At 45.0% G+C, this 11,301-nt stretch overlaps 1 protein-coding gene across 4 annotated transcripts; it reads right to left on the bottom strand.

Annotated features, from left to right (window-relative positions):
* Window positions 1–3,613: 3,613 nt before the first annotated feature.
* Window positions 3,614–10,467, bottom strand: NYX (nyctalopin). 4 transcript variants are annotated; one of them, XM_026855377.1, is made up of 4 exons: window positions 10,343–10,467; window positions 10,106–10,198; window positions 9,878–10,003; window positions 3,614–6,514 (listed from the first exon to the last, which is right to left on the bottom strand). In XM_026855377.1, the coding sequence occupies exons 3-4, from the start codon at window positions 9,972–9,974 to the stop codon at window positions 5,118–5,120; spliced, it is 1,494 nt and encodes a 497-aa protein (XP_026711178.1). In that variant the 5' UTR covers window positions 9,975–10,003; window positions 10,106–10,198; window positions 10,343–10,467; the 3' UTR covers window positions 3,614–5,117. The 4 variants fall into 4 exon arrangements, with proteins under 4 accessions (XP_026711178.1, XP_026711186.1, XP_026711194.1 ...); XM_026855385.1 differs by having other exon boundaries at window positions 9,853–9,928; XM_026855393.1 differs by having other exon boundaries at window positions 9,878–9,928.
* Between the last annotated feature and the right edge of the window lie 834 nt (window positions 10,468–11,301).

Genomic DNA, 11,301 nt, shown 5'->3' with positions numbered 1-11,301 from the left:
TGGCCACTTGATTGTGTCCCTTGACAGAGTTGTTGCTTAGACCTGATGCATATTCAGTTTTTAAATTATTCTATTATGATTTAAAAAATTAACTACCTGTTTTTCTTTAAAGTAATGTTTGTGATGTTTGGGGGGGTGGGGGTAGGAGTGGTCTTTATTCCATGGTTAACATTTTCCATAAAGCTCTTTTAAAATTGTTTTGGAGGTCACTGCAGCAGATTCTTCAAACTCCACATGTCTCTGTCAGATTCAGGTCAGGGGAAAGGAAGGACGGGTATTATTAGTGTTTGTGCAACAAACCCATAACTTGGCCCTAAAAAAAGCAGGCATTTAGAAAGGTATGCTTCATGTACTTACAAAGCATTTTTTCCTCAACCAAACTAGTCCTGTCTTCTGAAGCTCACACTGCGGCAGCAATGATCATTACAGGCTATTTTCTTGTAAGGCTTCATATACTGCAAAGGAGGAACAGCAGTTTTCTGGAACAAACTTTAACTCAGTTGATTTGGTTCCTCTTGAATTTGGCAAATTCAAGACAAAAATTATCAGGGGAAAACTCAACAAATCACAATTTAGTTTTTATATGAGCTAGCAGCCAGATGTCATAAAGACAGGAATTAGCTAAAATACATAACAACCCACTTTAAAATTGGTAATGAAAACATTCCCAGGGCTCAGCTGGACAGCATCTGCCACCTTTCTAGCAAGAGTTATCTTTATCACTTTTCAAGCGATTCCTCTTGCCTTGGACTTCATGTTTCTTTCAAAAGCAGAAAAACAGTGTAGGAATCCACAAGATAAACTAAATAGCCGATAGCTACATTTCACAGGAGGTTACTGGCAGTAGCTGTAAATTTAAACAACAATAAAATATAAAAGAGCATAACAACGTTCATGTTAAACACTTTGACCCCTAAGAATGCAGCACAGGGGCAGAATTCTGAGACCAAGAGATGATAACCAAAAATAGATTTCTTTTTTCTATTTACTTTGACCACTTCCTCCTTCCAATTTAATAGCAACTGTTGTAAAGCATAAAAAACAGTTACATCAGTGAAGCCCTGGGTTAACAGGTACCATACATTAAAACAAATTGCCTTCTCCCAGGACATCAGATGCTTCAGTCTGGGAACACCAGCTCTCTGAATAAACTTCAGTCAGGAGGTATATCCTTGCACCAGGCAACTCATGACCATCCCTCCTCACTGCTTCAAGTACCTCACACTGAGGGCAGGATTGGAGAGCACTCACATCACCCTCACAGATGGGTCTTTGCTGAAAATGTTTGCAGTTAGCCCAAACAGACACTGGTTTGGCAGAAGTTTTAAGCCATTGTCTCTGCCTTCCAGATTACAGGCAGTCAATGCAATCAAAACCAACCAATCAGTCAAAAAAAAAATATTTGAAGGTTTCCTGCCAACTCCTACCTCAGCATCTGTCTGACCTGGGACAGGGATGCAGAGTCTGTGCAGGGCAATGATTTTGTAGCCTGGGACCCTACTGAGAGGATATTATGGGTGATGGCTAGAACAATGTCCTCCCCCATGCACAGAATCACATCACTTCAACTGAAAGACATCTACATGAATACCAACAAAACACTCATCCCACACTGCCGGGCCATTAGGGGTTTGCCCTCACCATTGCACAGAGTGTAAGACAGCATAAATTGAGACTGGCATCTCAGCTGGGTTTGTATCTGTATTTGCTCGTATTTGACTACAGGGCACATTTAAATCATCGGTGCCCAACGTCACTGGCCCTGTTATCACACAGTAAAGTATGATATACAGTTCCCTTGTCCATCATCTGACACTGCACTCTGCCAAACCTACATTTTAAGATGCTTCACATTCAGAGCTGCCATTCTTGCAGATAAAACATGCATCTTTGCAGCACTAATTAACTTGAATGTCATACTCAACAATTGCACAGTAAGACAATCTTCAACTTAATGTATTTCAGCACAGAAAATGAAAATGTGGGTTATAAAAACAATTCACTCATGAGGCATCCATACTTACAGGAAGTGAAATACATCCAGTTGTGCCCAATGTCCTACCATCTGTGCCAAGCCTATTGATAAACCTTCCCTGACAGGATGAAATACTGCTCCTGTAGAGGCAGCCTTAACATAATATGCCTCTACAGCACTGGGCTGGACTAGGTTTGAAAAACAGCCTTTTATAATACACAGATGAATTTAGCACTTAAGAAGATTAATGGATTCATAAATAGCCTGAAAATCCAAACTTATTGAATTTAGTTCACAGAACAGGTCAAATAGGCATTTATCAAACCATCTGGCATCTTTCTTTCCTGGGGGAAAAAACTGTGGTCGAGCTACAGATAGCTGAGGAGCCATCACACCAGAGAAGGTTGGGTTTTCCCTGTACTCAGCTTTCTTCTAGAAATCGCTGGTACTAACTGGAAAGCAGTCTTCTTGGACAGAGTGCTGCAGCCCAAAGCAGACCGCCCCAAGGCATGTGTCCTGAAGCTGCTGGAGATGCCACCTTTTTCCTGGCAAAAATGTGCAAGCAAAAAAGCAGCTTCCCTGTCTCACATGGCAGCTGCTCCTGGAGTTCATTTTGCCATTTTGTGCATGAGCTGATGTTGCCTTGCAACAGAGCTGTTTGCCCTATGGGCTGTGGGACCATCCCTGGGGTTGGTCACAGAGGCACTGGGTGCCAGGGCTGCTTGAGGCCAAGGGCAAGGGCATTAACTCTCACTCCAGGCTGACCTGGCCTGGCTGGTGTCCTGCTTTCGACCAGGATGGAGTTAACTTTCATTGGAGTATTTCATACCATGTGAGGTCATGCCCAGGGATATAAGGGGGCTGGCTCGCTTGGGTGGGAGTGGGGTTTTCAGTCTGGTCCAGGTGTGTGTTGCGTGGGGGGTGGGGGGCGTCGCCGCGCTCAGTAAGCCACTGCTGCATTTTACCCGTTTTCTTTTTGGACTCACTATTGTTACTGTTGTTCTCTTGTTATATTTAGTAAATTCTTTTTATTCAACCTACGAATTCTCTTCTTTTTGTCCCTCCCCTATATGACTGGGGAGGGGGAGGTGAACAGCCAGCCATGTGGCGTCTGGCTGCGGGCTGAGTTCAAACCTCAGCACCCAAGGCACCTTTGCTGAAGCATTGAGCCCTTTCTGAAAAAGTTTATTTATCTCCCCAGTTCTCTCAGACTGTCACGGATGTAAGAGGGCACAGGAGCTGCTAAGAAAAGGTCTTTATGTGTTGAATTTGTACATTACCCACCCTTTTTCAGTCGTTCAGTGCCTGAAGTCCATCTTCAGCTGGCCTGTCCTTTTGCATACGTTTTTGGGTACTCACCAATGTGTGACTGGGGGAAGGGCCAGAGGCACCAACAGTTACCCTCAGTTGCTTTTAGCCAATGTGTTGTCCATACTGAACCACCACCTTAGGGAAGCATGAGCCAGGGGCAGTTCACCCTCTGCCACTGCTGCTCCAGCACCTGCAGGGACCGAGCCAGGGCAGGGGTGGAGATGACATTCATGTTGAACTGCTCATGAAAAGGCAGAGGTTGGGGATGGGGTGGGGTGGGAGAAGGTTTAGGAAAATATTTGAAAGGGGTTTTTTAAAGTAATTTCAATTTTTATTCCTATTTCATTATGTTTTAGCAGTAATGAAAGATCGTGTATGTTGTATCATTTCATATGAACATGTACACCATAGTACGATAACCCATGTATAATGAATTAATATAATTAAAATATCACAGAACTGTATTTCTATATAATCACACATTTTTTAAAGCATTGCTACTTAATACAAATGTAAGCACAGTCGTGTTCTAAGTAAAAGTGTCTATTCTTTATGCTGCAATAAATAGCTTGCCATTTGCTCTAGACCATAAAAAGGACATTCATGTGTACCCATTTGAGTAGCCTACAAAAAAAAAAAAGCAGCCGAGTAATTCAAGGAGCTCAAGAAAAATTGGGTTTTGAGCAGTTAATTTATTTTTCAGAGAATAATATCAAATTATTTTATTAATGTACTCTTATAGAGAAAACACAATAAGTCTCTCTGGTCACAGTAGCAGCTTTCACTGAAGATTTCAAAGATAAAACATGTAAGATATCATATAAAAGAAAATGACGGCATAGTTGGTTAGTACAGCATAATATGACACACTATGTAGTACACATTAATGGTGGAAATACAAAATATGTAGTTGAGCCTGGTTGCATTTGCCATCATAATGTTCTGCTCCTGCTGTCATGCCATGAAATAACCTACAAATAAAGACAATATATTCTTTGAAACAATATATTAATTGAAAAATAAAACCACATTTGAAACAGATGTTAGCAAGTAAGCTGTCACACTGAAACAGCTTTTCCTCTGAGAGAATTTTTGACAAACATGGGTCCATCTGGTTCTCCTGCACCTGTGCCAGGGTAGCAGGGGGGAGAAAGGATCAAAATCCTGTCTGTAGTCATGGCCAAAACACTGTGCCTGTCCCAGACCCACCTGGGGAAGGTGCCCTCCCCAGATGCTGTTCTCCTGTTTATGAGGGCTAGTGCTGCAACCCTGGATGCTGCCCAGGACAGCCCTGCTGCCCCCACACACACTGGTGGAAATCAGGAATAGCTCACCAGCCTTCAGCAGCACCCACCATGGCTGTGGGTGTCTGTCAGGATATGAAGAGGGGTTCTGGTTTTGCTGCCTTGTCTTGCTCTCATACAGTCAGTGGTTGGGTCAACCAGATTTGGCCCAACGGAATAAACGGCACTGCACTGCCACCCGTACAGACCCCCATTCTCTCTGCTCCCATCAAGGGACATCTCATGTTTCCAACCAAACCTCAACCCTACTGCCATTCTTTCATTGCTCATATTCCACACAGCTCTGCCAGTGTCCAGGAGGCTCTGAAACCCCACTGGGTAGGTTTCTCACCTGGAGTGAGACCCAATCTTGAACCAGATCCCGCCAGCTCTCACGGGAATCTGGAGCCAGATCCAACCAATACAACCTGGGAGAGTTTGGAGCCAGATATGTATGCTAGGCCCACAATACTAACTTTTCCCTAAAGACTAGGTAGGTACAGGGATTAAATGCTTAAGCAGGACCCATGCACCAGGCAGCCCTTGGACTATTTGTGCTGCAAAATAATCACTGTAAAAAGTGCTGGGAGGTAAAAAAACAAGACAGCCTCAATACAGTCCTTCCCCACCCCAGAAGAAACCCCATCCATCAGTCCATCCATCTGCGTGGCGTTACTGTAGACTTCAGTGGTGTTTGTCACCTCTTCGGGAAGGCCCATCTGGAGCAAGAGTTTGGAGATAAGGCTGTTGAACTTGCTCTCTGTGGTAGACCAAGGCTCTTCACTTGGGGTCGGACCTTCGGATGTGACATTTAGCTCCACCGGGTCAAGACAGTAACCTTCTGGTGATCTCTCATAAAACACGTCCATCAGGTCAATCCCAGCTACTGAGGAGGGGGAGGCACAGGGAATATCCCTGACAAGCTTGTAGTTCTCCATCCACTCCTTCAGCCACTGGATGCGGCAGTCGCATTCCCAGGGGTTGCGGAAGAGGTACAGCCGCCCAAGGAAGTACACCGGCTGGAAGACAGAAAAGGGCAGCGTCGTCAGGTTGTTGCTGTTCAGGTGTAATGCAACCAGGCTGGTGAGGTTTTCAAAAGCCCCTTCCTCAATGTAGCTGATCCTGTTGCGGTCCAGGTAGAGGACCTCCAGCTCCCCTAGGTCCCTGAACCAGGTGTTGGAAACATTCCTGAGGAAATTTCCCCCCAAGTTGAGCATCTTCAGGCACCTCAGACCATCAAAGGAGTTTTCTGGAAGCTCGCTGATCAAATTGTCATTCAGGTACAGATACTCCATCTTCTGGCAGCCCTGAAAAGCTCGTTCATGAATGACATTTATCCTGTTGTCCTGCAGATTCAGGTATTTCAGCTTGGTCAGGCCCTGCAGGGAGTTATAGGCTACTGCTTCAATCCTGTTTCTCTCCAGGTAAACGCGGGTCAGGTTCTCCATGCCCCTGATGGCACCTGGGATCCTCCGGAAGTTGTTCTGGAAGCAGAAGAGCTCCTGCAGAGCAGGCAGCTCAATAAAGATCCTGTCCGGGATATTGAAAAGATTGCAGTCCGCCAGGTCCAGCTTGACCAGCCGTCTGAGGGCAGTGAAAGTCCGTGTGTGGAGATAGCGAATGTACTCGTTGTGGGCCATCTTCAGCTCGGTCAAGCTGGGCAGTCCCTTGAAAGCCCCCGGGGTGATAAAGGAGATATTGTTGTGGTTGAGTGACAGGGATTTGAGGGAAGGCAAGGTCCCAAAGGCCCTCTCGGAGAGGAACTTGATACTGTTTTTGTCCAGGTTGATATACGAGGCTTCACAAGGGAACTCGCTAGGGATCTGCCCCAGACCAGCGTGATTGCAGAGGACAGAGCAGCTCCGCTCCTGAGTGCACACGCAGTTCGCAGGGCAGGACCGCACACAGGCCCACACCGCCTGGACGTGGGGGACCCAGAGGATCACTGTCAGAAGGAACACGCCATCCCCACGGAGGTGTGGGAGGAAAGAATCAGGATGCATCATTAACAAATTTATTCATCACAACAGGAAAAAGAACATATGCTGTCATCGCCTCCCTTCTAGCCAGGCTAATTGCTACATACTAATTGTACAATAGTGCTGACCAAGGAGCTCATGTGAACAATTCCTAAAAATCTTCTACTGGCGTTTTTAAACCCTCTGAGAATATCATCTAGAACATCACCTCTGATTAATTTCTCTCAAGAGGGAGACTCACCTAGACTTTAATTAGCAGTGTCTCTGTGTCTGGTCTCTCTGCAAGCTGATGGGACATGGTTTGGCCAGAGAGCAGGCAGAGATCTTTTGAAGGCCAGCAGCTGTGGATGGGTTGCAGTATTTTTGGGTCAGGAAGAGGGAAGGGCAGTGTATTCTAGTCCAGCAGTGGGCAGGGGAGATCATTTAGTTGCCTGGGGCACATCAAATTCATGTGTTTTGTTTCTTTCTTTTCTTTGTTCATTCAGCATAATGTTTCTCTGCTGGAGCCATGAGCTGGTGCAGCACCACAAGTGGAAATATCAGGTCTTAAGGATGCAGTGTAGTGTTTAAGAACATTGCCGCTGTGTACTGGTGGAATAGCATGAGGAAGAACAAATTAAGGAATATTGTTCAACTGCTTTCTTCATGATCTCATCATAGATGAGATACTCTGCACCTCCAGCACAGTTTTTACTCTTTTGCCAATTCTCAAGACAGTCACCACAGTGTGTTATGCTTGATGAGAGCTGTCACTTTGTCCTTTTATCAGCCTGACATGGGAGGTGTGGCTCTTGTGGTTTCTTTCACATTAGACCCACAAGGTACGTGTACAACAAGGAGAAGGAAAAAGCTCTTGGAGACAAATCAGAGAAGAATGAATGGAACGAGAGACATCAACCTCCATGGACAGGCATTTTTGTGGGGAAAAAACATCCAGTCAACCAGAAGTCTGCAAAATAGACTAATTAGAGAGGAAGAACTGAAGGCAGAGTTCATTTTGTAAGTGGTCTCAAAGACACATCCTACCTGCTGCTCAACAAAATGAGAAGCCGCACCAGCGAACTCTCCATGTAGTCACTAGCAGGAAACTGTGGTATTGCTACTGACAGGTTTTAATGCTGCAGTTTACTGGCTCCTACACAAGCACAATCCATTTATATGTTTTTCAACAAGACATGAGATACTGTCTTTACCAACAGCCACCTTTATTACAGCACTACAGGGAATCGCACTGCTGCTGCTGCATGCCTGGTAGCCCCAAGGGCTGAGAGACGAGGAACAGGCTTTCTCCCATGCTCCTGCTGGCTGTCTGGAGGCAGAAGTTCCGAGCAGCTGAGCTGCCTCTCCCTGCCAGTTTGCAGCACAGCGACTGCCCACTACAGCTGTATTCCCAATGGACATTTTATCAAGGCAGACTTGTGAGGTGATATGCCAGGAAGCATCAGCTGCAGCAAGGGTCAAGCTTTTATTTTTGCAGCCCCTAAGGCTTTAATGTACAAATCAAACTATATGATCAAACTTCAAACTGCAATTGCTCTGCCCTTTCTCCATCCTTTTAAAAGGCAACATGCACAGTAGTGTATTTATGAGTTTATGCTGCCTGTGGCTTCTTCAAGCAGGAGACTTACAAAACCAGTTGCTGTCCAGGTCCCCACTGACAAGACATCAACCCAGGAGCTGCCCAGCCTGGTTCTGTTCAAACCAACCTGGTCCCTGCATGTAGAAGACGGATTTAGATATGTGAAGAAAGCATCCCCGAATGACTTTAGCTGAATTTATCGAAATTCAGGTGCCATCAAGCCTGGCCACACTATTGTGCCCAGAGAATTAGCAAACCAGCAACACTTCAAGGATAAATGATAGTGAAAGATTCCAAGAGGTGGAAAAGATTTTAGACAGTTTGTAATTTGTTTGTTTGTATGCTCTTCTCCTTTTCCCTGGGCCCTTATCTAACATCCTCAGCTAAAAGTAAGTAAGAAAGTCCCCTTCAGTCAAGGCTCTGGGTAGATGATAGGTGAGGAGCCCAAGGACAAGAGCAGGGACAACACGCCAGTCTTGGATTGCTCTTTTGTGCAGCCTGCCCAGGGGCTTCCCTCGTTTGCCACCCTTTGCACCAATCCACGCTGCTGTTTGCCAGCAGGGGCATATGTTGTTTTTGCTGCACGGTTACATAAACTGAAGGCCAGACAGATTAAGGATTTGCCTGTTCCCAAATGTCTGACCGCAGGTGGCTGTCTGGGAACAGCCGATGCAAGTGTTGCTGCTGGAACAAAAGCCTTGCATAGGCTCAGGGTGACATCCAGAGGGGCATATGTGCATAGGCTGTCCTAGATGTGAGACTGTCCCAAGCAAGTTCAATGCTTATCCACAGCTACCCCAAGCTCAGACACAGCCCTGGCCTTCAGAGCAAAGCTCCCTCAGCAGCTGTGTACACAGTGTGCAGTGTAGGAATGAGCATGATGATGATAACCAAATCCCATCCTTCCCCTCCCTGCTTGTTCTCTAATCACTTGATAAAGGAAATGTCTGTAGTCAAGCCATATCCAGCCTGTTCTCCTTATACACAAGGGGGTTTTAGTGCCAAATCTGGGTCTTTTGCTAGTGGCATTTCACAGCATACTCCCAAGATCTCTATTTACAAGCGTATCTCTTTGCATTCTGCAGTACATGGAAAACAAACACTTGCAGACCATCCAACTAGAACACAATCTCCTGGCAATAGTTCAGAGGAGCCCCTCAGCACTGCAATCTTTGTGACAACTCTTCCCTCTTTCTCTTGCAAAGGAAGACAGAAAAAGTCCTCCACCTGAAGTCCACCAAACCCTTGGCAGAGCTGCTGCCCAAGAGAGCGCAGGAGATCAGATCTCCACTGGTGGCCAGATCTCCTGTGACCAACATTGCATGAAGCATTTCCACCTCTCCTTCCTTATTCCTTCCCCTTCCCCAAAAAGGACACTCTTTGCTTTTTACACTGTGCCAGCAGACAGGACAGCAGCTGGAAGATGCCTCATGAACACAAAGGGTGCTCAAATGACATGTGTGTTTAAGAAAAAGGATGAAATACAGCAAAAAGGTCAAAAATATTTAAGGAATAAACAAAATTCCACCCAGGGATGATGTATTTTGCTCTTTTAAATACTATGGTAATTAAATATTTGAAAGGGTGGGAGACAAAAAAAAATGTTTGCAGAGTTTTCAGAAGGGTAAAGAGAAAGTGATCGCAATAACTGAGTATTTAACCTACACCTTTCCAAACGATCCGTCTAATCCACTACTGGGTAATGCAGAATAAGAGTATACTCACCATTTAAAATGATGGCAAACATTACCTTGATTATTCACTAGTGGCATTTCAGGTCTGGCAAGTGAACTTGAGGGATCTAAAAGCACACAGGAAGACCAGAGACAGGTTTCATCCTCTGTCATTTCTCTACATCATTTTCCCAAAATAAGGTCTATGTTTAGAAAAGAAGAGCAAGGCAAAAGCTCCACTCCCACATGCTTTCAAACTGAAGAAGTCCCCAGCACCTTCCTGGTGTCTTTCTTCGACCACTGACCTTCTCAGGAAATCCTGCAGCTTTGTGCTACACCTTTTCACAAGCTCATCCACATTCTTCACCCCAGACATGTAAAGGGTAGGTTCCTATCATCTGAGGTGGGAAAAGATCACCAACAGTAAGAGACTGGCCAGCTCCCCAGGAAATATGTGCTGGTACAGAGGAACGTAACCAGCTTAGCATCAAACAGTCAAAACTAAAATTCCCAACAGAAATCATCTTAGATACATTGCTTACCTAGCCAGGCAGTGGCTGTGTCCTCCCTCCTGCTCATGAGGCTGCCATTAGCCCTACAAGTCAGCCTCTGAAAAGTTGGCATTTTTTTCTCACAAGCTATCATTTAATGGCAGGAAAATCCTCTGTATCAGAGGAGGATTAGCAGAGATGGAAAAAAATGTGTCTGTCCTCTAAAGCTCCTAAAGCAAAACAGGGATTGCAGACAAACCAAACTGCCACTTTCTCCCCTCTGCAAACCTACTCTCCCCCCCAGCCACTAAAAGAAGGAAAAAAAAAAAAGAAAAAAAAAAAAGGTACAGTCCAGAATTCAACCTCTACCATTCAAACAGCATTGCTGAAAGATATTACTCGACTTCCCATTATATAATGGCAGAGAAGGTGGGAGTGAAGGGTGCAGCCTAAATGGGATTATATTTGGGGGAAGTGCAGGCTTATGGTTTCCCTTCACTGAGCTCTCCAAACAGACACAGGTTGGGGCTCTCTTTCCCCATGCACACTTTCCCAGGCCCAGCATGGCTCACACGCTGCTAACAGGATGCCAGTGTGCTTTGCTTTGCTTTGCTGGGAATTGCTCCTGAAGGACAAGGAGATGCCAACAGCACTGGGAGAAGAGTCAGCAAACACAGGAGCTTGCATAGTGTATATGGCCTTGATAATCATGAACTCTGCCCTGTCTATCAGTGTGTTTTGCTTGTGATACTGCAGCTGGTGCATGGAAATTACACGGAGGGGTTCTTGTGGCAATGTTTTAGCGTTCAGGATGTGAATTGGTTTTTAAAGCCTTTTTTGACAGAATTATGGTTTCTTTGGAGAGTAGGGACTGAATAAGTAAGTTATCTCAGCCTTCCATGCCTTAGGTAATTGCATTCACCATGTCAGAGGGAAAAATAGCTCTCTTTATTTCTAAAAGTGAATTGTTATGCTTTTTTTTTTTTTTTTTTTTTTTTTTTTTTTTTTTT

The sequence above is a fragment of the Athene cunicularia genome, assembly GCF_003259725.1.
Source record: "Athene cunicularia isolate RWA chromosome 1 unlocalized genomic scaffold, athCun1 chr1_part1, whole genome shotgun sequence".
Classification (NCBI taxonomy): domain Eukaryota; kingdom Metazoa; phylum Chordata; class Aves; order Strigiformes; family Strigidae; genus Athene; species Athene cunicularia.
Note: the sequence above shows the minus strand (reverse complement) of the source record. Positions and strands in the feature narration are given on the sequence as shown.

Bases quoted from the DNA above. Each gene is read 5' to 3' on its own strand.
- NYX (XM_026855370.1), bottom strand. From the start codon at position 9,974: ATGACAGAGGATGAAACCTGTCTCTGGTCTTCCTGTGTGCTTTTAGAT. The intron at 6,515-9,877 runs GTAATGTTTGCC...TCCTTCTGACAG, and splicing joins GCCACTAGTGAATAATCAAG to TGATCCTCTGGGTCCCCCAC.